This window comes from Heteronotia binoei, chromosome 6 (assembly GCF_032191835.1).
Source record: "Heteronotia binoei isolate CCM8104 ecotype False Entrance Well chromosome 6, APGP_CSIRO_Hbin_v1, whole genome shotgun sequence".
NCBI classification, from domain to species: domain Eukaryota; kingdom Metazoa; phylum Chordata; class Lepidosauria; order Squamata; family Gekkonidae; genus Heteronotia; species Heteronotia binoei.
The window spans coordinates 16032937-16058929 of record NC_083228.1 but is presented as its reverse complement, the minus strand read 5'-3'; the positions used below and the strand labels follow the sequence as shown (position 1 = coordinate 16058929).

At 41.8% G+C, this 25993-nt stretch overlaps 1 protein-coding gene across 1 annotated transcript in view; it reads right to left on the bottom strand.

The window, feature by feature from the left end:
- The window catches only part of GLUD1 (glutamate dehydrogenase 1), a 45288-nt gene that overhangs the window by 9005 nt on the left and 10290 nt on the right, over window positions 1-25993 (bottom strand). Inside the window, exons 2-6 of the mRNA XM_060241057.1 lie at window positions 15072-15152; window positions 14275-14330; window positions 11449-11512; window positions 9348-9442; window positions 1404-1583 (exon numbers count right to left, since the gene is read on the bottom strand). Coding sequence (XP_060097040.1) covers window positions 1404-1583; window positions 9348-9442; window positions 11449-11512; window positions 14275-14330; window positions 15072-15152 — 476 coding nt within the window. The remainder of the gene's footprint in view (window positions 1-1403; window positions 1584-9347; window positions 9443-11448; window positions 11513-14274; window positions 14331-15071; window positions 15153-25993) is intronic.

Genomic DNA, 25993 nt, shown 5'->3' with positions numbered 1-25993 from the left:
TATGGCATCTCAGGACAGAGATGATGATATAATGTTTCCTTGCTTGCTTTTCTGATTTTTTTTTTCCCCGTTCAAGATTTCAGTTGCTTATTTCAATTTGGGCATGTGCCCAATTCATTTCAGCTCTTGCCAACACAAACATTCCTAAAGGTGGCCATGCGAGCTTCCTATTGCTTTCCCACAGGGTCAGTGTGAGTTTTAGCTCAATTAACTGGACAAATACAATAGCTTTTAGACAGCGCCCTCATTAGTATAATTATAGCACCAGCAACTGTCAGCATTAAGACTTGTCACAGCCATGACCCCAAACAGAACACTGAATCTAAAAGCAATGTAAGACAGAAGCTTCGTTTTGGTCATAGCAAGACTCAGATCCGGCTTGGATGAAGTGATCATAGAATCATAGAGTTGGAAAGGACCTCCAGGGTCATCTAGTCCAACTCCCTGCACAATGCAAGAAACTCACAAATACTTCCCCCCCAAATTCACAGGATCCTTATTGCTGTCAAATGGCCATCTAGCCTCTGTTGAAAAATCTCCAAGGAACCGCTCTAACAGTCAGGAAGTTCTTCCTAATGTTGAGCCGGAAACTCTTTTGGTTCAAACTGTTGGTTCTGGTCCTACTTTCTGGGGCCACAGAAAACAACTCCACACCATCCTCTATATGACAGCCCTTCAAGTACTTGAAGATGGTGATCATATCACCTCTCAGCCGCCTCCTCTCCAGGCTAAACATGTCCAAGCTCCTTCAACCTTTCTTCATAGGACTTCATAGACCCCTCCCATCTTTGTTCAGGAGTATATTTTTAAGTTGGCCTGACAACGTAGTACTTTCTGCCTCATGACACCTGAAGTGCGCGGAAGCAGATGGAATCCATCTTAGAATATGATGGATTTTTGTCAAGACATGAATCTGTGAAAGTTGTAGCTGGCATCTGTACATGCCTCAAACTACTCAGGTCACATGCAGTGTCTGAATCTCTACCTTGCTTGCTGGGTGAACTTGGGCCATTAACACACATGTATACGCAGTTATGCATGCAGCTGTTGTGTGGATAAAATGGAGAAGGGGAGAATGTTGCAAGCTGCATTGGGTCCATACTAGGGAGAGAATGGGAGTATAAATGAATAGAATAATTTGGTGAAAACTAGATTTTACAGAGTGCTGTAAAATATGTCCAAAGCTTTTGACCAAAATCCCTCAAAACTGCACCAGCTTGCATAACTGAGAAATTAACAGCAAGTCACAGCATAAAAGACAGTACTGTTGGCAGAAAGCGATCAAGATTTTTGTCTGATGAGCATCAGTTAGGAATATGTTACATTTCTTCAAAGATTACCATTAAAGCAAGAAACGTTTCTCACTTTCCTCCCCAATGTGGTAGTTGTTCTAGACTGAGTACCTGGATAGCGAATGTTTTATCTCCAAATCCTGGAGTCATTCCCAAGAGGCTCATGTAGGATGCTTCATTAATGAAGTTCTCGATTCCATGGAAGACACCACGGCCTGTGGCAGATATACGTCCGTGGATGCCACCTTGGCTGATTGGCTTTCCAGTGACACAGGCATGGGCGTTGATGTCCTGCAAGACAATAAAGGAAGCTAAGAGATTTCTATAGGACATTTTGACAGAAGCCCATGAATTTTAATAAGTTTGGAGCCATTTTAGTGTAGCAGTTAAGTGTGCAGACTCTTATCTGGGAGAATTGAGTTTGATTCCCCACTCCTCCCCTTGCAGCTGCTGGAATGGCCTTGGGTCAGCCATAGCTCTCATAGGAGTTGTCCTTGAAAGGGCAAGCTTCTGTGAGAGCTCTCTCAGCCCCACCCACCTCACAGGGTGTCTGTTGTGAGGGGAGAAGGGAAAGGAGATTGTGATGGCTCTAAGACTCCGAGATTCAGAGTATAGGGTGGGATATAAATCCAATATCTTCTTCTTAAAGACCAACAAATTTTAGCCCTACTAGAGGTAAGGCACCCAGGCACCTCTTCAAACGCCAGCTCAGTTTGCTAACAATACTGTATTTTCATTAATTTGGAAGCATTTCCCTATCAAGGTAAAATGCATTTAATTAACGGACAGAGGAACAATTAATAGAACAATGAACAACTGTCTCTTGGGAGAGAGTTACTGAATTTAATAATCTTCACATCACTTTTTAAAAGTGTATTTCCCATCAAAATACATTCCTGCTGAAGGCTGCAATGATAGGTGGATCTGATTCACAGCATGCTTTCCTAAGTGGGTGACTTCTGCGAATGGAACTTCTATTTGCACACCAGTCAAACTGCTAACTGGCATTAACTTCTTCATAGTATATATAAATGGGTTATATGTACATCAGTCTCAAGTGTAGAAATGGAGGGTTTTTTATTGTCATGCAGAGAACTAGTTAATACTCCATAGGATACAAGATGTGATATCCCAGTTTTGTGGTTTTAAAAAGGACATGAAACAGAGTCTCAAGCTGAATCTCACGCATCCATTCTATCGCTGGAGATGCTTTCTGCCAGAGGTAGGAGTATTCTCTTGATTCTTGCATCAGGGGAAGGCTGATACTGGCAGAGAAAACTACCCTCTGGCAGTGGGCTAGATCCACTGGCTCCAGCCCCAATTCATGAAGGGTAAAGTATACCAATAACAGGTTGTGCATGATCATAATCATATGTTGTTCCAAACGAAATGCTGAGGCCATGTATGAGGACTGAACAATGGAACTGTTCCACAAACTAGCGTCACTCCTTCCTGCATGATATCCTGTCACGTCCCTTCCACCCAGCCTCTGCTTCTCAAATGTTACAGGAGATGTCTGAGTAAGTGACAGTCTCACAGCCCAGGAAACACCTGAACTTGTATCAATTTAATATATTTCAAACAGTGCATTAACCTGTACATGCCGACTACTTGAAGTTTAAACAGGCTTATATGGGAGTTTAAGAAATCTCAGTGTAACTGTACTTAAGGCATTCACTCCAAGCAGATGGAATGTGCTTTGCCGCTACACCTAAGAGGATCTGAAGGCTCAAGTGAGAGTTTGCGGCCATAGCTATTTAATCGCTTTTAAAATAATCCAGCAGTAGAAACCCTGAATATACTTGAAAACATCAGTACAATCCCTCATCTTGTAACCAGCTTGCTGTGCAGGTGATGCCACTTTGGTTTTCCAGAAACCTATGAAACTGAGCAGCAAGCTTCTTCACCAATCTCCGTTGGGCTCATTTTTCTACAGGAACATGGAAAACTACGATGCTTTACTGGACCACCTAACAACCCACTGCATCAAAGATTTCAGGTTTTCACGGCTGGTAACATCGTTAGGGTTTGTAGAATCTTTCGGGATCAAGTGCCGTGTTCTACTGGAGAAAGTTTTCCTTCCAGACGTTTCGTTCTCCGCAGCTGAGAATGAAACGTCTGGAAGGAAAACTTTCTCCAGTAGAACACGGCACTTGATCCCGAAAGATTCTACAAACCCTAACCCACTGCATCAACTCTCACAAAACCTTCAAGCGTATTGCAGGGGTGTCAAACTCATTTGTCATGAGGGCCAGATCTGACATAAATGTGATCTTGTTGGGCCGGGCCATGTACATATTTAAGATTAGGTAGCAGAGATATAAACTTTTTAAAGGGCACAGATAAACAGGGCTAAAGATTTTTACTAAAAAACAAAAACTTAAAACATGCTTGAAACATCAGCACTTGTTGGTCTTAAAGGTGCTTTCTTTGTATTTCTCCCAGGGGATCCAGGGAACTGGGCAAAGGAAGCTCTGACTCTTTCCCTCCCTCCCCAGGGCACCAAGAGGCAGAGGAGCCTCAACCAAAGGAGAAAATCGAGGTTTTGCTCTGTAGCTCCTGTGAGATTGAGCAAGCCTTGCAAAGCAAGCTGAGATGCAGAAGGAAGCAAGAGAGAGGGAGAAGGAAGCAGATGACAGCCAGCTGTTTGGGGGGCCTGATCAGAGCCCTCTGGGGGCCTGGTTTGGCCCCTGGGCCACATGTCTGACACCCCTGGACAATTACATGAAGCAAGGTAAAAGAAAGTTCATATGAGATGATGGTTTCCCGTCTAATCAGCCCATGTGTTATGTCGTTGCTCCAAGAACATGAGTTATCCACAGGCAACTGAAGATAGAAATCAATTAGGCTGGCCCGGAAACTGCCCGAGAGGCTCTCTTTGAAGGATAATATACTGTCATTAGAGAGCCTGTGTGGTGCAGTGGTTAAAAGCAGCAAACTCTAATCTAGAGAACTGGGTTTGATTCTCCTCTCTGCCACATGAAGCCTGCTGGGGGACCTTGAGCCAATCACAGTTCTCTCAGCCCCACCTGTCTCAGAAGGTGTTTGTTATGGGGAGAGGAAGGGAAGGTGATTGTAAGCTGCTTTGAGAATCTTTTAAGGTGGAAAATAGTAGGGTATAGAAACCTATTATTTTTCTCCAACTAGTTCTTGAGCTAAAGATTCTACTGCTTCCAGTGGATGCTTTAAAATCTGAATGTTGACAGCAAAGTTTAAGCTAAGTTAACACAATAATAAAGAGTCAGCTATTCTAGCCATCGAATGCCAGGAACCAATGCCCGCCCCCACAACACTCTGATGCAGTGCCATGAGTTGCTAGGAGAAGAAAAATGGCAGAGAAATACTGGCTTCCTGACTTGAATACTGAAGTTTAGTGCGTTACAACTAAAATGCTTACAGGCCGAAGAAATTTTATGCCTTAGCCTCCTTATGGCTTGCACATCATATGCTGGCTTTATCGCTTTGCAACCCAAACTGATTTTTTTTTTTTGCACAAACAAGTCTGGATTTATTACATCAGGCCTCAAGAATGGGCGCAAAGACCCCATGAAGCTGCTCAGGAAACTGTTTCCATAGCCACCCTGAACAACCAAAGGGTCAGCGCAACTGAGCCAAAGGAGAGGTAGAATTATTATTCAAGAGTTTTCCCATGCATGAATAATTAAGTGTCCCCAGAGCCTCCTGAGAAGCAAAACACTGCCTACTGTTTTATAAACCCTGAAGGGGAAGTCTGAGCAACTTTGCCAAGAGAGGGACTAAACAGGGGACTGCCTTTTGAAAACCTGAGTCTCACTTGTTAGAGATGAGCAAGGCACCAACAGCAGTCCTGCAAAGCTTATCAAACTCTCTCCATCCCTTTTCCAGAAACAGAAGTTTAACACCCATTACACTACAATATACTATCATGATGATCACTCCAGATGGGCAGCCATGGCAGTTTGTACCAAAACGCAACAGGAGTCTTGTAGCACCTCACAAACTAACAAAATTTATTCCAGGATAAATTGTCAGCAGTCAAAGTTCACTTAATTGCATAGCTTTCCTACAGCACAGCTTTCCTAGAGCACATCTATTAGAATCTCTGATCTGCAGTAACTCGGGAGAAGTGGACGGAAGTACAGAAGGGAACCACGATAAAGTTCTTCTCTTAGCACCATAATGAGAGACTGAACTCGAGAGCTGAAGGAAGAGCTTCTTGCTCACCTAGCTGCAAAGCTCAGCAATTGCCCTACTGAGCAGACTTCAGGGGTTTGAGATTAAGTGAGCAGGAAACTGTTTACTAGTCCCAAATCAAATCAGGGTAGTGTAAGACATGGAAGAGTTTCACCTCCTGATTCCTGTGCAGGATGCAAAGGGAGAGGGGGGAAAGAGAGAGAATGAATGCCTCATGGCATGCATCCACTAAGCCCATTTATACTCTTCAATACAGGATATTTTAGACTACTTGGGGGGGGGGGTCAGCTGAAAAAACTGTGGCTGTGTTTGCATTCACTATTAACTAGGAATAAGGGAAGAACTTTTCCCTTCCAAAAATAAAGAATTCCCCCCCAAAAAAATCTTTTGCTTGATAGTGGATAGAGCCAGTATAAGCCTGAAATGACATCAACAGGGATCAGGGGACAGGACACAGACATGCAGAATGACATTCTTTCTTTACCCCACTGAAAGTAATAGGTAGGGACTTCCGGGTTCCGTCACCTTGAGCTCAGTAGGGGTCCACGGAGCTTGTCTCTTGCAGCCCCCCTGAATTGGGCTGTTGGGAGACCCTGGAGGGGTTTCCTTTCGGCATGGGGCTTTTGCAGGGATACAGCAGCGGCTGTTCCTGTCCTCCTTGTGTGCTCCAGTGCTCCACGGCCATGATTGCCATTACGGCAGAAAAAGGTGAACACCCGACCGCTTGCTTTCTTTTCTGCTAACAAGCCTTTGATGTATTGCTTTCCTATTTCAAACACAGCAATTCTACTCTGCAAGTAAGTTTGTTTTTCATACCATCGGCTAATGGGTCATTTTTCATAACAACAAACGGATCAGTTCAAAGGAAGGAAGAGAGGTGAATCCCCCCCCCCCCCACTTTCCCATGAATCCGGCTTCCAAAAGATAAAAAGAACAACTTTGCATGCCAACAACAATCTGAATTTGTCTGAATATAGACACTTAAATCGACCCAGATTATGATTGAATCGACCCAGATTATGATAAAGAGACTATTATTGGTTATAATTTGGTCTGAACAAATGAAATATATTCCAAAGAGATTGGTATTTGTTGTCTGAGTGCAACTGAAACGGCAACAACCAAGATATATGGCAGGTGGAGATTTGGAAGGATAGACTAACTGGATCTCTGAGTTACTTTTCAACTTTGATTATTAGACTGAGTTAATCTGTAGAGTAAAATGGCATCACAAAGCGAAATGTTTCATTAAAAAGATACAATGGATATCATATTTTCTCTAAAGCCAGGACCTTGGTTTATTAACAGAGTTGATAAAAAAGCAAATGGGAGCTTTTATGTTGAAAGCTAGCGAAAACTTGAATCTACATGGGCAGAGTGACAAAGAGATCTTGGTGATGTCTGTGGAGTTGGAAATGGAAAAAGATCCGTCGGGAAATGAAAAGAAGAAAACTAAAATGGAATCTTATGGTGCAGTTACTAAGAAGAACCGGAAGTTAAGGCTGTTTGAAGTTTTTTTGAGAGGATCTAATGGCATGGGACTATCGTTACTGAGAGGGATGCTTCCATTAAGGAGAGAAGATGCACATTTCATCAAAAAAATCAAAAGGTGGAAAACTTTCAGGAAGAAGGTATTTTAAATTGTTTTCCCTCTCTGTAGGTTACTGGATAATATGGAACTCTCAGCAAGATATGCCATTTTAAAAGGCAAAGTGAGATCTTTGGGACATAAAAGGTTTGTTCCTCTCTGATTAATATGGACGTAAGAGCTAAAGGATTGAAAAGTTCGGAAAAGAAATTTAGATAAATAAACAGTTAACTTGGATTAATTTTTAAGAAGACAGACAACACAATTATTTTGTAATCTGGTAGATATGCTCTTAATATGTTTGTTTAGAGAAACTGCTTATATTGAGATAGATAAACTAATATGCTCCTTGTTTACCATTTTTCTTTCTTATCTCTCCACTTTTTATGTTATTTTAAATTTGACCTTTTTCTCTATCCGTTTGAAATATGTAACTTAGAAGAAGAAATATTTGTTTTTTTATGCCTCTCTAAATGGTGACATTGTTAAAATAAGAAGTCAGTTGTATTTTTAATATGGTTAAACTTATCCAGTTAGTTCTGTGTTGAGACCTTGGTGTTTTTTTAAAAATATATCTATGTTTGCTGACTTGTATTTTAAGTAACAGTTTAGTAAAAAGTGTACAATGGAAAATGAAGATGGTAGAATATAAGGGGAAAACTCAATACTTGCAAGTAGAAAGGATTAGGTATTTTGTTTTGAGGTAAAAATGTAACTGATGTATTCGCAGCTTTCTTTGTTTCTGATCTCCCACTCTGTATTTCCCCCTCCCTCTTGATGTATTTGTGCTTATGCCTTTTTTTTTGTAGTTAAAATTAATTAAAAGTATAAAAAAAAGTAAAAGGAAGGTTTCTACGTCTGTTTTCTCACATTATATTGTCAGCTATGACAAATGGGAAGAGTTTATGTGGTGGCAAAACCAAAAAAGGCAGTCCAGCTCAACTGTATATCCATGCAACCGTATACTTACATTCATTTCCTAATTTCTTTTTATGCTTCCATGTATTATTTTAGTCTCAATAAACAGCTCAAATGATTTCTGTTAAATTTGTGAAGTCTATCTTCCTTAAAAGTCCAGCCGTTGCCTACCAAGCTACCAAAGAACCTCATTTCCATGATGTCTGCCCATTTACTTGAGACCTTGGTGCCTAAATTTGTATACCTGTGCGCACAAGTACACAGCAACATTATGTTCCTGGCTCCCCTCCTCCCGCCCCAATAAGTAAGGGAACACTAATTATCCATGATACACAAGTGTTCCTTAGAGCCCTAAGTAGCCCTAATCTTTTTTATGCTTCATTTTAAAGCTAGGCAACAGCCTCAAAACTTACTAAAGTAGTTGGAATACCACTGTTTTTACTATGTAATATATGTCAACTAATGAAGTACTACTGGTAACAACTTTCACCCATTTGCACATCCCAAACTAAAACTGCAATATTGTGCACACCTGCCAGAGAGTAAGCTCCAATAAGCAGCAGCTATTTCCAAGTGGGCATAGCACAAGATCAGGCTGAAAGCTGCTTTAAGCTATGATTACCATCTTTGCACCATCCTGCATACACAAATCCATCACGCACATGACACATGAACTTGCCTTATACTGAATTAGACAACTGGTCCATTAAGTTGAAAATTGTCTGTGACTGGCAGTGACTATCTAGGGCGGGGATCCCCAATGTAGTGCCTGTGGTTGCCATGACACCCATGGACATCATTCTTGGTGCCCACCAAGTGTTTTTTGGAAAGTGAGCAATGGCTGGGTGGGGCTTTTGCCCAGCAAGGCTTCTGATTGGCTGCAGAGATTATTTTTTTTTTAAAAAATACACTGCTTTGGCAGCTGTCCCCATAGCACAAAGAGCGTCACTGTGTGACTGTTCGTTTTGAATAAAATTATACAATCTCTCAGCAAAAGAAAAAAATGAAGATAAGCTGCAGCACTGTCTCCGCCTCCATCAACAGCCATTTTGCAGCTGCGCCTGCCACACTGTCAGAATTCCAAGTGTGCCCTGTGGACTCATAAAGGCTGTGGATCCCCGCTCTGCGGACTCAAAAAGAGGTGCTTCACATCACCTATTGACAGGCCCTTCCTTTTTTACTGGAGATGCTGGGGACTGAACCTGGGACCTCGCTGCATGCCAAGCAGCTGCTCTGCCACTGAGCCACAGCCCCTCCCACCGTGACAGTGGTAGTGAACCAAGAGAACTATAGAAACAGTATACTTTATTCAGCTGGCAGAATGAGCTGACCATGTATGAGCCTTCATTTTGAAACCTTCACTCAAAACAACTTACATAGTGGCCAATGGTGTTGGCATAGGTGTCAGCAATCCAGGACATCTCCCTCTCACCTGTGCTCATGTCAGGAGCAGGCACATCGATACCAGGCCCTGTTGGCAAGATGGAGAACATTCACAACATGCAAATACATGTATTGATTATCTCTATTTACTGATAAGATCTTCTGCATTAAAATAGCAGACTGCTATTAAATAAACAGATAGTTTCCGCAGACTGCTGTTAACAGCTTTTTCCGCACCCCCCCCCCCAGTTTTCTGACTTTCCAGCAATCATGCCAGAGGCAATTTGAAGTTTTTCTGAACTCCTTCTGCATACAGATGCTGCTTTGCTATGAAGCGCAGCCACAATAATTGCAGGGTAAATTGTTCATGTCACGGAGAAGTTTCTCAATTAAGATTTTACTATTCAGGGTTGAGCTTTAGTTCAGTGCTTGTCACTGTTTGCTCTGGAAAATATGCAACGCTATGCTTTTACTTTTGAGCACGGCCTCTTGGACTATCTGGAAGAATATTGGGAATGACTAGCAATTTCAGAGAAGAGCAAGAGTCCAGTAGCACCTTAAAGATTAACAAAATTAGTGGCAGAGTGTGAGTTTATGTGAGTCACTGCTCACTTCTTCACATACTGGCAGTTTAATAATCACTGTATTAGACTGTCTTTGGGAAAATACCTCCTTAAACAATGAAAACAAGGCAAAGACACCCCCTATATTCATTTCTAGAAATATTTTTTTTTCTTTTAGGAGTTTGGTCAGCACCAGAATCCATTTGCATTACTTCATTTCATGTGGCAAGGCTCTTTCCTGATGGAAATTCTGAAGTTTAATTCCTTTTAATCAGGCATCCTTGTGTATATTTTATTAAGGACATGGACATGAGATATAAGCACACCAATTTCACGCTGCCCATGGGACACCAAAGAACACTTTCTAGGAGGCTCCAGTTCGCAATACAGAGAATTTTGCAAATAGTCATTAAACAAGTCAAGCTTTAGTGCAAGTTAATATGGACATGGCAGGCTGGAAAGAACACACACAATACAAGGCAAGATTCCTTAAGAATACTGTATTTATTCTGGAAAGCTATTATAAAAACTTGTTTTGGGATTGCTATGAGGTGGAGCTGGATTTCCTTCCTCAGCTTCCTTTCATACTGGCACAGCTTTTACCAGAATTGTTTTTTTTAAAAACTAAGAGTAGCAGCAAAACTGCTTTGACTATCAACCTGGCCAGTTTTAGGAGGGCGACACTGTTAAATTTATAGAGCTTCAGCCTATTTAGGAAGAGTGCCAGGGCCACCGTCAAGTCACAGTAACTGTGTAAACAAAGCAAGATTGTTTTGGACATCCGGAAAGGGAGCAAAAATCAGTTATGGCAGGGCCATTATACAAATCAACACTATATCCACATGATGAATGTATACAGTTCTTGTCTTGACAGAGAAAAAAGTATATAGCAGAATTGGGGAATGTACAAAAAACCCCCCATGATTCCCAGTGCAATCCTAAGAGAGATGCCCTATATTAGGACTCAACTCTCAAAGGTTTACAACACAATTGCCAACTCCAGCATGGGAAATTCCTGGAGATCTGAAGGTGACGCTTGGGGAGAGAGAGCTCAACAGGGATCTAGATGCCATGGAGTACGTGCCATTTTCCCCAGAGGAGCAGCAGTAAGGTAACAACCTCTGCAAAAAGCCAGCCTCGAAAATAGTTACAAATTCTATCAGTGCTTTATAAATACAAACAAAACAAAAGTATAAAGTGAAGTCAATCACTACAGACAAGCAACAACCACACCATTTCCCCCAGAGGAGCTGATCTCTGTAGGCTGATCACTCCTAAATCCAGGAGAACTTCCAAGCCCCACCTTGAGGCTGGTAACCCTTGTGGCAAATAGGCCCCAAAATGAACTACATAAGAATTCTGTTGGCATACTGAGATTGTAAAGCCCTCCTGTACACAGAGGGAGTGAACATAGTTGTTAACAGACAATATGGTCTGTGGCTTACTGAAAGCATGTCAAGGAACAGCTACAACTCCTTGGGAGTGGCAAGAACAGAGGGTATATTCTACCAAAAGTTGTCAAATTACGTACCAATAAAACTCTTCTTTGCTAGCTCTATGGTAAATCGCCTTGTGATTTTTTCCAATTCATTATCCTGTTAAAAAGAGAAATCAGAGAAATGGTGCATTAGTATACCATAACCATTCCTTTCTATTACATATTTGCAGCTTTTTGATCTACTCTGTAATCTCCTCGTTGTTTGATTCTCTACGCATTTGTTGATACTACATATCAGTTGTTGCAAGCTGCCATGAGTGCCATACTGGTGGCCGAAAGGCAGGACATACATTTTCCGAATTAACATATTCTAGTTTGTGCATGTAGCACGATGCAAAACATGCAAGAGCTTCAGTTCTAATTGTTCTGTCCGTAACATGCAGGTACCTAGGCATCGGGTATACTGCAAATGCCAGGATGACAAACAATATGAGATAAAGCGTGTACAGATACAGAAAGGAACAGAAGACAACATTGCTTTTGCTCTTTAATGAGACAGGAATTAGGAAAAATTACATGATCTATATTTGGGTTTATGTTCACTGCCCAAGTCAAATTACAGTGCGTTAGATCCAGACAATAATATCTGCTAAAGGAACTTTCTTCCCTTTCCTCTCCTGCTACAGTCCACATGTATCCTGGAAATGCTGCTCCTGGGAGACTGGAGATCCCCAGGACCACAAGGGGGGAAAACAAGAGGTCTGCAACGAGAGAGGGAGAAATCCAGGGCTTTTTTTGTAGCAGGAACTCCTTTGCATATTAGGCCACACACCCCTGATGTAGCCAATCCTCCGAGAGCTTAAAGTAGGCCCTGTACTAAGAGCCCTGGAAGCTCTTGGAGGATTGACTACATCAGCGGTGTGTGGCCTAATATGCAAAGGAGCTCTTGCTACAAAAAAAGCCCTGGAAAAATCAGCAAAAATCATCCCCTCCATTTCTATTACTGGAATGATATTGCTGAGGTCCAACCTGACATACTTTGGCTAGTAAAACATCAAGCAAAATCTGTTTGTGGTAGCAAAAGGCAACGCCTCACAACACCCAGAGCTTGTTACAAACATCTATCACTAATCTTCCATTCTTTCTTCCATTAGGAGAAATATTGGAAAAAATAATGTCCATTATAAAAATATACTGCATCCCGCAGAGAAGAGAATCCCCTAAAGAACAGAGATGACGTGAATAAAAACAGTATTCAAAGACCAACCATTCAGTTTGCTTCATCGATAATTTTTTTTTGGGGGGGGGGGGGGGAAGGTTGAAGGGAGAAAAAAAAGCAAATCAGTTTGCTTCCACTTGATTTAAGTCTCAATATAATGATGCAAAGGCTAAGTACCCTTCCAGAGTACGGTGTGCGCTGGCTGCAAAAGAAGGCATTCACAGGTACAACTTAAACACATTACACCAGTCAAATAAACCAGGTTTGGAAGCGGCAGCATTCTAAGCAGCAGCCAGTTTGAGCACTGTTTTAAACATCAGTTAACTCGTTTCACTGATTGCACACCTCATCCTTACACAATTCTGCACTGTATCACTAACGTCTGGGGTTATCAGGACTTTCCCCCCTACCCTAAGTACATTATCTGCTTGTGCTGACAGTTCCAGTTTTGTCAATCTTCATACCACTGCCGTACTTTGATACTGCATCAGCTTTTCTTTGCAAAAGTGAACGGGACATTTTAAAATCCCAATAAGTTACATTAGATGGGATGAAAAAGTTCTGAGGGGTTAATGCGCCTGAGAAAGAACAAAGTGGCTGTAACTCAGGGACAGAATCACCTGTGCCTCAGTAAACAAGTCGTCAAAGTTGAGCCACAGCTCTACACATTCTTATCACATGGAATTCACTGCTACAGGAGGTGGCGGCGGCTACAAGCATAGCCAGCTTCAAGAGGGGACTGGATAAACATATGGAGCAGAGGTCCATCAGTGGCTATTAGTCACAATGTATTGTTGGAACTCTCTGTCCGGGCAAGTGATACTCTGCACTCTTGGTGACTGGGAGGGGCAACAGTATGAGGGCTTCTAGTGTCCTGGCCCCACTGATACACCTCCTGATGGCACCTGGGTTTTTTTGGCCACTGTGTGATACAGAGTGTAGGACTGGAAGGGCCACTGGCTTGATCCAACATGGCTTCTCTTATGTTCTTATTCTGCCGAGAAAAATGAATGTGAGCTGACATTTTACCCTAGAGTTTTTACTTAAGAACTTAAATGCACTTACCTGTCTTCACTGTAACTGTCAATCTCACATTGGTTTGCCACTCCTTTATATGCTTCTGAAGAACCCCTTCATTAGGTATTTCAAGACACTCATCCACATATCCCACTTCTGAATACATTTTAAAATGTGATCTTTTACATCTTGGACCATGACTCCCCATGCTGCCTATGGATACTTTCCCCTTGTGCCCAGTGAGCTTTTCAGAAAGTGGGCAGGGCCACTGTAAGGCAGGGCCTATCCCATCCCCCCATGGCTTTCCTTTGTTTGCTTTTATTCCCCTTCTGCAATTCTTTTGTAAAGTGAAGATATTGCATTTGGCTCCTCCTCTTGTGTGTAGCAATTTGAGTTTGGCTCTGCCTCCTGTGGCAGGCATTTTGGGGAGGTGCTCACTACCCCCTCTTAAAATCCCAAAGGTGCCCCACGGGCTCAGAGAGGTTGAAGATCCCTGACCAAGATGTCTGAAAACTTTAGGTTTTGAGTAAGTTGCTTAATTTTTCCATGCCAACAACTTATAGAGTACAAATTACCACTCTCTCTGCGCTACCATGGTACCTTACTACAATAGAATAGCTTCTAAAAATAACCATCCTTAAAAACGCCAGTTAAAAGCAGAGCTCTATGAAATTTAGACTTACTGTATAATTCCTAGGATTGATCTTAACACCAGCCTTTGCACCACCAAATGGCACATCTGAAAACAAAATTTTCATCTTAAGTTTTAGGAAGTTGACAAGAGAGCTAAATTATAAAACAACAAATGTCCTTGATCAGAGGTAGAACCGGGGTACATACAGTTCATATTTATGTGAGTTCTGTGTCCACAATTGGGGGAATGTGCGGGGGCGGGGGGAGAAGAGGCCAACTTGTTCAATGATAAGCTGGCGGCAGAAAAGAGCCAGTATGCTCACACCTGTTTCCCTCTATGCACATTCGCTTGTCCTGCATGTAACCTGTGTACATGGCTACCGGAAACAAAATGAGACTCCAGTCAGCCCTGGAAAACTGTTGGGTCTGAAATATGTCAAGACTTATTTTGATTCTGCATACGTTTCAGAAATGCTTCCTCCTTTGCCTTCCAGTACCAAGCAAGTTTTAAAGAACAGCTTCAGGAAGCATGTCTTCATTGATCAAAACCAAAGCTTGCTTAAACTGGTCCTTTTCAAAACTTGCCAGTGGAGGACCTCTTGTTCTCAAGAACCCTCTTCCCCTGCATCACAACTGACTGATTCACTGCTAAACATCAATTTATTTTTCATCTGAAGAAGAGCATTGCTTGACTATAAAGATCAAAAGAAGCATAGGAACATTATTTTAATGTTTTGTGTCCTGTAAATTTAGTTCTAGACCCTGGGGAAGCAATCTTTTGAAGATTTTAACAAGTTTAATTCCAGGTTCAGTTAGCAGAATGGGTAACTTCAGAAGTATTACTTACCAACCACTGCACATTTATATGTCATTAAAGAAGCTAAGGCCTTCACTTCATCAACACTCACTTCTGTGCTGTAACGGATGCCTGTTAAGAAAAAACAGATGAAGCTGTGTCACTGATGCATAGGTCTACCATACGACGTATGTTTTCATGTACTAGTAGAATCAATCCTTGGAGCCTTGGAACAATTTAATTATTTGAACAGGAAGCACTGCAGGATCTCTTCTCTGGGCAGAGCTCCATGCAACTGATTTTTCAAGCTTCTCTGGAGACAAAAGAGAACCCAGATTGGTATGCACCCACAGTAATCCCAGGGCTAAATTCAAATACCCTTCCTTGATTAGGAGCAATTAGTAAGTATGGCCAGCACTTTACAGACACAATAGACCTAAGCACTTGTGCCAGCAGGCATTTCCCCAGTGCCATCCCTGAGGCTACAGGGTTTGTCTTCTGGTGCGAGATAGGCACAGCAATTGGTAAACCCAAACTCAAAGCACTTATATGCTGATGCACCAAGTTTCAGGTTAGAGTGATCTTGTCAAATCTTGGAAGCTAAGCGGTGACAACCCTGGCTAGTATTTGAATGGGAGATCTCCAAGGCATACCAGGATTGTGATGCAGAGGCAGGCAATGGCAAACCACCTCTGAACACCTCTTTCCTTGAAAACCCTACAGGTTGCCTGAAGTCAGCTCTGACTTGACAGTTAAACAACGAATGGTTGGCCTGGAAACAGTTCTAATCAGGGGTGGAATTCTAGCAGGAGCTCCTTTGCATATTAGGCCACACCCCCATGATGTAGCCAATCCTCCAAGAGCTTACAAGGGTCCTTTTAAAGCTCTTGGAGGATTGGCTACATCAGGGGTGCGTGGCCTAATATGCAAAGGAGCTCCTGCTAGAATTCCATCCTAATATTCTACTTGATGCAGCATTATCTCCAGCCACAAAGTAAAATGGACCATTTCACAGTAGAAAGATATCTTACTGGAAAGTGGTGGCAACCCACTACTGAAAACAATACTTAAAAAAACACCAAATACTTAAAAAGCTTCATACTCTTACTACAAGCTGCCACAGTGACATTAAAATAAAAAAGCACCAGATTTGAGGTGGAAAGTGACACATAAATGACTAATTGTGCTATTTTGTAATATTCAAATTGTGGCTTCTACTGCATATAGTACAAGAGCTCACACACACTCTTTCTCACATTCTATTTCTTGAATTCAGAGATTCGAGTAGGTCTTCTCTCACCTTTTGTGAAACCGTGTGTAACGTGCCCCCCCCTTATTTCTTTTAACACCCAGATTGCCTAAAAGAAAAGGAATCAGTACTTTAACCAACATGAACTACAAATCTTACAGCTATTGAAGCCTTTTCAGAGCATTCAAGCTTACAAAGGATGTCTGTCTAAATTAGGTTCAAGTTCCGAAGAAAAACTGTTTTCAGTGACCCAACTTGGATAAAAACAAAAAATCAATCACATGATTTCTTTTCCAGTTTTCCGTCCTATCATGATATAGCTCAGGGGTGGCCAAACTTGCATAACGTAAGAGCCATATAGAATAAACGTCAGCTGTTTGAGAGCTGCAAAACATGAACGTCGGATGTAGGGAGGGAGGGAGGAAAAATAATGGGAAGAGAGATGGAAAGAAAGCAACTTTAACTTTAAATGCATTCTCCAAGCTGCTGGCTAGCTTGGCTTGGAGAAGTGATTTAAAGAGACAAATGCCTTCTCCAAGCCAGCCAACAGGGCAGTGGGGGCTTGGAGAGCCACACAATAAGTATGAAAGAGCCATATGTGGCTCCCGAGGCGCAGTTTGGCCGCCCCTGATATAGCTCAATATTTAGTGCTGCTATCATGATGTCCCCCCCCCCCCAAGATAACTACATGAAATTCAAGTGCATCACAGAGTTTCCACAAGAGTTCTTTGTCTGCCTGTTTTATGCTGATCACTGAAAGGCAGTACTATGAAGGAAGACATCCAGTCAGCTGGATGTGGCTGTTATTCCTTCTCAAAATGCATTCCCTTGAGTTAAAAGCAGCTTGGCCATTCATGTGTTCAAATAGCAGTACTTCAGCTTTAGATCCTCATTCATCTCTCTAGTCGAGCCAGCAACCACTTCTGAAGAAAGATGAAAACCTTTTGGACTATAACACTCTTGAAACCTAAAAAAGCATATAATAAAGTCTGTTCTAGCTGGAGCCAGTCTTTCAGCCTTATGGAAGCCTACTTAAACCAAAGAATGCCTGCACTGAGCTAGCTTTCTTAGAAATCTCCAAATCATTAACAGCTAAGGCAGGTGGCAACTTTTCAGTAACTACCACATTTAGTTCATCCTACTGTTACAAATATGTGACTTTGGGATCCACCTTTGCACTTGCAGATGCCTTTACAGAGCTTTAAAAAGCAAAAGCAGTTATTTACTACTTCTTAATTGTGTATCCAAGTTGACGGTATATACCCAATGCAACATCAATACATTCCACTTATGAATACAGATTAATCTGGGTCTATTGAATAAACAATCTTCTCTCACCTCCAAAAGTGAACCAAATCAGAAACCTTTCAATTAAGCGAACAGGTAACCTATTCTTTCGTCCAAATGTATTTGAAGTAGGGTTGCCACTATCCAGTTAGGGGCAGGGGACTCCCAGTTTGGAGGCCCTCCCCCTGCTTCAGGGTCATCAGAAAGCCGGGGGGGGGGGGGAGGGAGGAGATGATGTCTGCTGGGCACGCCATTCTTCCCTGTGGAGACCAATTCCCATAGGGTATAATGAAGAACTGATTCGCAGGTATCTGGGGCTTCGGGGGCAGGGAGGCTGTTTTTGGAGCTAGAGGCACCAAAGTTGCAGCATAGCATCCAGTGCCTCTCCTCAAAACACCCTCCAAGTTTCAAAATGACTGGGCTAGGGGGTCCAATTCTATGAGCCCCAAAAGAAGGTGCCCCTATCCATTATTTCCAATGGAGGGAAGGCATTTAAAGGGTCCTCCATTTAAATGTGATGGTAGAACTCCCTTGGCAGTTCAATCATGCTTCTCACAGCCTTGCGCCTGGCCCCACCCCACAGTCGCCTGGCTTAACCCACAAAGTCCCCAGATATTTTTTTAACTGGACCTGGCAACCCTAGTTCGAAGCAAAAAACTAAGATCTAGTACAATGGCAAAAAAAAAAAAGCCCAAGGGTATGATTTATTCCTTAAAAAGCCATCCCTGTCTATGCCCAAGTGTGATAGCACTTAAAGAGTATTCAGAGAAGAAAATTACTGAGCTATTACAAGACCCTTGCATTAGCCTAAGTAGTTCTCCGGACCCTAGCCAAGAGCTGGAATAATAACTTCAGTTCTAAGCCTTAGTACAAAGCATAAAGGTGTGTAACTCCTTACAGATTTTTTTTTTGGGGGGGGGAAGGAGTCTTTTCAGGAATATTTTTAACATGCTGGAGCCTGTTGTCAGTCTACTTCATGAACTGTAGGGTGCATTTTTGACTTGATGCTGGCTGTTGATAAAGTTTTGGGGGTCACTGCCGCTTTTGACAGCTACCTTGAATCTGAGGAGATCTGGCAGGATATAAATACTTTAAATAACAGATCTCTTGACCACCTGCAAGGAGGTTCATTACTACATTATGGCACATAGAAGTGAAGGCCAGGAATAAAAATCAGAAAACCTTTTCCTGTATGGGGTTTCCTGAGGACCTTTCCCCATTTTGTTTCCACCAAAAGCCCTGGAAAGTTTCAGAAAGCACTAAAATCTCCTATGAAATATGTTCTGTTAGACTGAGCAAAATATTGTTGAAGACAAGAGCTGCTTCCATGTGAAAACCATTCTCCATGTAGCTTCTGTGGCTGTTGGGAATGAAGCAGCATTTATAGGGGCAACAGAACATCCAAAGAGAACTGTTTCCCTAGTATTTTCCATACTTCAGTCCTCTGTCGCTGCCACCCCCCTCCGCGAGACAGCTTTTTAATACTTACAAGATTGCTAGATTGCTATTGTTTTATGACATTATCATGATCTACGCGCAGGGGTGTCAAAAGTGCGGCCTGCCAGCTGTATCTGGCCCCCACAGGGCTTGTATGTGGCCCAGAAGCAACTGCCTGCAGTCTGCTTCCTTCTCCCTCTCTCTTGCTTTCTTCTGTGTTGCAGGGTGCTTTGCCAGGCTCTCTCAATCACACAGCAGAGCTACTGAGCCAAGTCTCTCTGTCTTCCATTGGCTGAGGCTCCTCACCCTCCTCTTCCTCTGGGGAGGGGGGGGAAAGAATGAGGGCTTACTTTGCCCAGTTCCCTCAATCACATGGGATAGAAAGAAAACACCTTTAAGACCAACAAAGTTTTATTCAAGTTATGAACTTTTTGCATTGCCACAGAGAGGAGGGGAGTGTTTTTGTGGGGCTGTTATGCCACTGGGTTCTCTTTTTCATGGCATTCAAGCCCTTATGATCCAGTCTTTCTCATAGGAAAGCAATGTGAAATATTCAGATGAGGAATAACAAGCCAGTGAGGTGAATTAGTTTGAGAGTGTGTGTCCAGGCCAAGTTTACCCAGCACATTTCCTTTGCAGAATGGGGATTTTGAATTTAGACTTTCCAGATTGAAAACTGATACTGACCACTACATATTGCTGTCTCTCTATTCTTGCACTGCCTCGTAGGAGTTGTCATTAATTACCTGGGGAAGTCTATAGTATTGTAGACAAACACACAGCCCTCAGTCTGTGTCATGGTGTCTTCACATGTTCTTGACCAACACAAGAAGCAATCTATGTACAAAAGCTCGCAATGCTGAGCCATTTCATGTTTTACTCTGGGATTAGGGCTCAAAGCATTGACCATGAGAATTCTGTAATGAATGTCAATAAATCAAAAGTAAGTTTGCAACTTACAGATATACACCTATATAACAGCTGGATATTCAAGACTGCTACAGTACAGACATTGTCTTCAGTTTCTGATGCAATAATTCAGAGCAAGGACTGCAGATTTATACCCTGCCCCTCTCTCTGAATCAGAGACTCAGAGTGGCTTACAACTGCCTATATCTTTTCCCCCCACAACAGACATCCTATGAGGTGGGTGCGGCTGAGAGTGCTCTCACAACAGCTGCCCTTTCAAGGACAACTCCCGCAATAGCTAGAACTAACCCAAGGTCATTCCAGCAGCTGTAAGTGGAGGAGTGGGGAATTAAACAGTTCTCCCAGATAAGAATCCACACACTTGACCACTACACCTCCTACTGAGTTATGTCAGTTATCAGACTGTTAAATAAACAAAATAGTGCATGAGTGCTAATGTTTTAAACATGTTTTATTTTAAGGTGGTTTTTTTTTAAAAAAAATCTCTAATTGTGTTTGTCTGTGTCCCTTATAAAGTGTATAGCTCCACTACCTGGCATTACGTTTTAATACATACATGGCGCAGTCTGACAAGGTCTCATTTATGTCAGATCCAGCCCTCATAACAACTGTGTTCAACATCCCTTGTCTATTGCAATAATGTACTTGTTCCCAGTTTTCATTTTTAAGGAGTGAGTCCTTTTTAGTGCCTGAGTTGTAATGGAAAAGGTGCTGCCTGCACCTTTCCCCTCAATAACTCTATAACCAGAAAGTGCTAGAGACTTATTTTAGAAAAGAAGTTGGTGATATGGAAATTGCAGAACGGCCTATATCCCAACATTGCAGTAAACAAAGGCTGAATTCTTCCCCAGCCTCAGGCATCTTCTTCTAACCAAAGCTGTTTTTCCCCCGGTTGGGAAGAGTCACTGTGCTGTGTGCTGGAGTTTATAAATCTAGAATGCAACAGGAAATGTCCATCTTGTCAATTAGACTCATATACAAGTTAGTGTAAATACCCTTACAACTAGTTTATAACTAAACAAGCAAGACAGACATCAAGTACTACTGAGCAGTATGATACTATGAGAGCAATCCTAAGCAGATGTACTCAGAACTCTACTAGGGTCTATTCAATGGGCTTACTCCCAGGAAAGTGCTCTTAGGATTGCGCTGTTACATCTGTTGATAGTACACTATTCTATGTTTTCGGTGAAATCCCATAGAAACTACAAACTGATGAAAATAGTGCAGTTATAAAACAGTGAAAAGCAGTTACACAGCAGAGTTTGCCTTTTCATTTTAAATTGTCGACAGTACTGCTATGGTTCTTTAAAATCCTTATACAAACTCAGATGCTTTTTATTATAAAAGCCTTTGGTTACAAAATGACTCATAGCCATACCAAATACTTTCCACGAGAACAGGCAGGGAATCTTGTTTATTACATTCAGGGTTTTCTCTTCCCTGCCACACCCAAGAATGCAAGTTTAACTTACAGCTATTATAGAGCTGGTTGTTTCTCTGAATCCAGATGTGCACTCTGCGCCCCAGAAACCCACATGCATGACGGTTTTCTGTCACCACTCAGAACTTTTGTTTGTTCTTCAGAAGCAGGATAATCCTTTATAGACCAAATCAAGAAGAGGGCTGTCCATTTGAAACTCCCAATGGAGGTTCTGACCAATGAACTATTGCCCTCTGCATGTTTTGCACACATCCCTCTTTTTAATGTGGGCTACAACAGGGAAGGGATAGGTGATGTCAGTCTTCAGCCCAGGCTAGCCCATTTCATTATCACTATGCAGAGGAAGGCCATGGCAAACCACAGGAGTCACCATAAGTCAGTAGCAAATTCACAGCACTTACACATCTGCAAGGTGGTCGTTCTCCCTTTGTTCCTTTTGCTGCAAAGTAAATGTTACATTTGTCACTCAGAGAACACGGTTGTAGTTTCCTCCTGTTAGTTCAAGTGGGAAACGATAGTATTTAAACACTTTCTTGTAGCTGATCCATATATGTAAAATACTAGCTATGAAAACTCCACTCAGAATAGAGAACTTTCTTTAAAAGAGAGAAATGTCGCATAATAGCCCCAGCAAGTCAGCTCAAAAAAGATGAGTCATTTCAAAGTCATTTTGGTTTGTAAGTGGTGATGAATGACAATCAAGCAAACCAAACACATATTCTAGTTACCACAGTAACACTACAAACCAGCCTATCTACTAATACCGCCAAACCAAGAAGGGGGGGGGGGGGGGGATCTAAGCAAAGACAAAAGAATTCTTATTCTTCCCCAAGCTTAAAAAAACCTTCTGCAAGGCTTTGAGACATATTTTCTCCAGTTTCTCCAATAACTGGGGAAAACTCCATGTCATTTTCGAGATCAGCCCAGGTTGTTCAAGGGACACTTGATTTAATCCATCTTTTCTGCAATAAAGACATGGGATCACCCAACCCTGTTATGTCCCAGGTCTATGATTCATAAAATGAGTATGAGCACTGGGGGGGAATCTCTTGGGAGGTATCTCATGGGGTTTTCGAAAGATTTTATAATATAGACAAGATGGTGGTAAGATACACAATCAAGATCTTTTCAGAAGTTTCTGAAGACAAAGAATTGTTTAGGGCTCAGATCATGTGCAAAGGTTGGCATATGCAGTTGGGGGGTGGGTGGAATCAGAATGTAATGCTTCCAGCTGTGCAAACTCGGCCAATTGAAACTAACACCACTCAGTTTTCCGGTTTCGGCAACCCAAGCTAGAGAGAGGCTTGGATCGGCTGGTTCAGAGCCGCTCTCTAATCGGGCAGTTGAGTCTTCCTCGCAGGGAGACCTGAGCCTGGGACCCAGGAAGGGTCTCAGAAGGTGGGCAGCTTGAGTCGAGGGTCGGGATTGTCAGCGGCAGCTGTCTCCCGAGCCTGACTCGCTGCGAGCCTTGCTGCCCCGATCGCCATTTTTAAATGGCATCGGGGTTGACTACCAGACCTTTTCTTTTTATTCTATCAAGCCCTTCTGCATGATATGAACAGACTACATTACTCCTGGGAAGACTAAGTTTTTCCTTCCTTTCTATACTTAACTTCTGAAGTAAAATTTGTGAAATCTTGGGACTGGAGAGTTGAAAGTCAAGTGGAGTACGGACCGAGGCAAAGGTGAAGAGAATGTGAGGGGGGGGGGGAATACCTAGCTCTCTCCTTTTCTTTTTCGAGGCCTCAAAAAGTCCCTGACTAACTTGATGACTTTTCTAGTGTTGTCCTGAAAAATATGACTGACTCACACCAGTTTCTAAAGACAAAAAAGACTTGATGGCTGAATTGAACCGATTTGTTCTGAATTTTTTGGGGAGAGAAAGATCTTGCCGTTGGAAAAGCTGTTTGCAAGCATATATGGATGAGAAGAATAGCTGCTGTAAGAATTCTCTGTTAAGACTGTCAAGCCAATTAATGTTCTAAAGCAGGGGTGGCCAACGGTAGCTCTCCAGATGTTTTTGCCTACAACTCCCATCAGCCCCAGCCAGCATGGCCAATGGCTGGGGCTGATGTGAGTTGTAGGCAAAAAACATCTGGAGAGCTACCATTGGCCACCCCTGTTCTAAAGAATTGACTTCTAATGGACAGATACAGTGTTGTATAAACCTTTGTGATTCTTAAAGATATATAAAAAGGAAGGAGTTTGATGGCTTTGTTGAAGGGAAGTATTCTGAACAAACATCTTTGGGTTCTGTTATTTAGAATCACACTGGGTTGGTGCAGTGGATTATAAAATGCAGCTATATTGTTAACTGTTGGAAAAATAAATGGATTATAAATTTTTTGATGGTGGACATGGCTATCAGTATTTTCTTTGACTTTAACTCATTAATGGATTACGAAAAGTTGGTTGGTTGAAGGTGATTTTTTTATTATTTTTCTCTCTCTCCAATTTTGGTTTTTTCCTTTTCTTCTCGTGTGTTTACTACACGTGGCTTTACCTGGAGGACTTTGAACATATGGTTGGAATATTTTTTCTTTTTACTTTTTTCATTTATTTTTCTTCATTTTTTCCCCTCTCTCCTTGTGGATTTTTTACTTTTTTTATTTATCTTGGGTTTTCCTGGCTTGTCTTATTTTTCATCTTTCCTGGTTATTTTTAATTTTTGTCTTGCCTGTGGATTATATAAATGGGGCATTCAGCCCTGGATTACAATTTATAGTTTGGAAAAGGAGGGGACCCTCTCCTGCTACCTCCGCTCTCCTTTACAGGGCTAACAATGTGAAGGGGGTATTAATTTCATTTGTTGACACTGTGCAGAGGTGATAAACGTCAAACATCCTTAGGGCCCAAATCAGAGTCCTTTAAACCAACTATCAGCCATTAAAAAAAAACACTGGAAAGATCCAGATCGCTCAGATTTATGACCGTTTGGACTCTTAGTTTTACTTTGACGTTTACCCTACCAGTGGTCTTTTTTTTAGTTTGACTGCACACAGAGACTTGAGGTGTAAACTGACTAAAATTCTAGAATTCTTAAAAATAGTCTTTTTTTGACATTGGACGCAACAGGGCAATTTAAGTGCAAGCAAAAATTACTAGTATTACGAGCCATGTGACTTGCAGGAACAAGACAATTCAGGAGGAAGCAGACAGTAACAGATTGCCTGCCACTTTCCACAAAACAAAGCTTCGGCTGGTTTTTGCATTTCCTACAAACTGGCTGCTTTGATGCATTTGATTTAAAAACAGTTCTCCTCGGCACAAGCAAAATTCTGCTCAAAAAGAAGTCTAACATAACTGAGGCAGTGCTTTTGATTTAATAGTTTTTTCTACCATTCCCAGAGATGCCAGTTATGTGTGTGCAAACCCTGAAATCGCTAGATTAAACTCTTTATGATTATTCATTTTCCTATGCAACTAGAATTGTCAACATCCAGGTGGTGCCTGGAGATCTCCTGGGATTACAACAGATCACTAGGTGACACAGGTCAGTTCACCTGGAGAAAATGGCCGCTTCAGAAGCTGGACTCTATGGCATTGTATCCCATTGAAACCTCACCCTCCCTCAGGCTCCACCCCCAAAATCTCCAGGTATTTCCCAACTTGGTGCTGGCAACTCTAAACCCACTAAGTCCTTCTTGTGAAACCTGGCCTGAAAAACATTTAGCTAATATTATATTAGACTTTTCCAGTTACCAGCACCTCATTGCCCGGTATTTGAAATGAAAAAAAATCCAAGAATAGGAGAAAGTCTGCATTGCTGCATGAAGATTACTATCATTCATACGGGCTATCAAACATAAACATCTGAGCATGTGAAGCCAGCTTTCAACCAAAGCAGAGAATTGGTCTGTCTAGGCCAGTAACATTTATTCTGACTTTCAGTAAGCTCTCCGAGTTTGGGAAATACCAAAGATATGACTGGCTGAGTCACACAATTCTACCCACTTCTAGTCCTATTTGAATATTTGACAGACAGCTGCCTTGAAGATGACTGAAAGTATATAGATAGCAACCAGAAAGGAAACTGTCTGGGGGGGGGCATCAGAATCTCCTCTAACAGAGTGGCTGATGTTGGAAGTTGTCTCTACAATTAGATTACATCTGATACAGGTTAAAAGACAAACAGGACTATTTGTTCATTGAAAGAGGCAACATTTTAACACATGAAAACCAAGATACCAGATAATGTGCAAAAAGATAATATGCAATCATGCACTTTGTTAAAAACCACAGTTTCATCTCCACAGGTTCTTTATGATTGTACAATTTTGAGTCAGTAATGTTTTCTCCAATATAAAATTTTAAAAATAAAACACAGCTGCATTGTTTATGCTTTGCTTAAAAGACGGGCACTCACCTCCGTTTGACTAATTTTTATTAAAACAGCAGTGACCTTTAAGAGGTCATTTAAAGGTGCTGGTAAATGCAGGATTATTCTACACCATCTCATCAGTAGTGTGGAGAGCTTTAACCACGCAGCAGACAACTGACACAAGAGCTGAAACAAATCATGTTTTTGCTAAGGAAAGCAAGAGTAAGCATCCAACAAAGTTAGTTGTGTGCTGGTAACTCCCATTTCCTGTACCCTACTTGGAAACATTCAATTCTCCAGGCAGC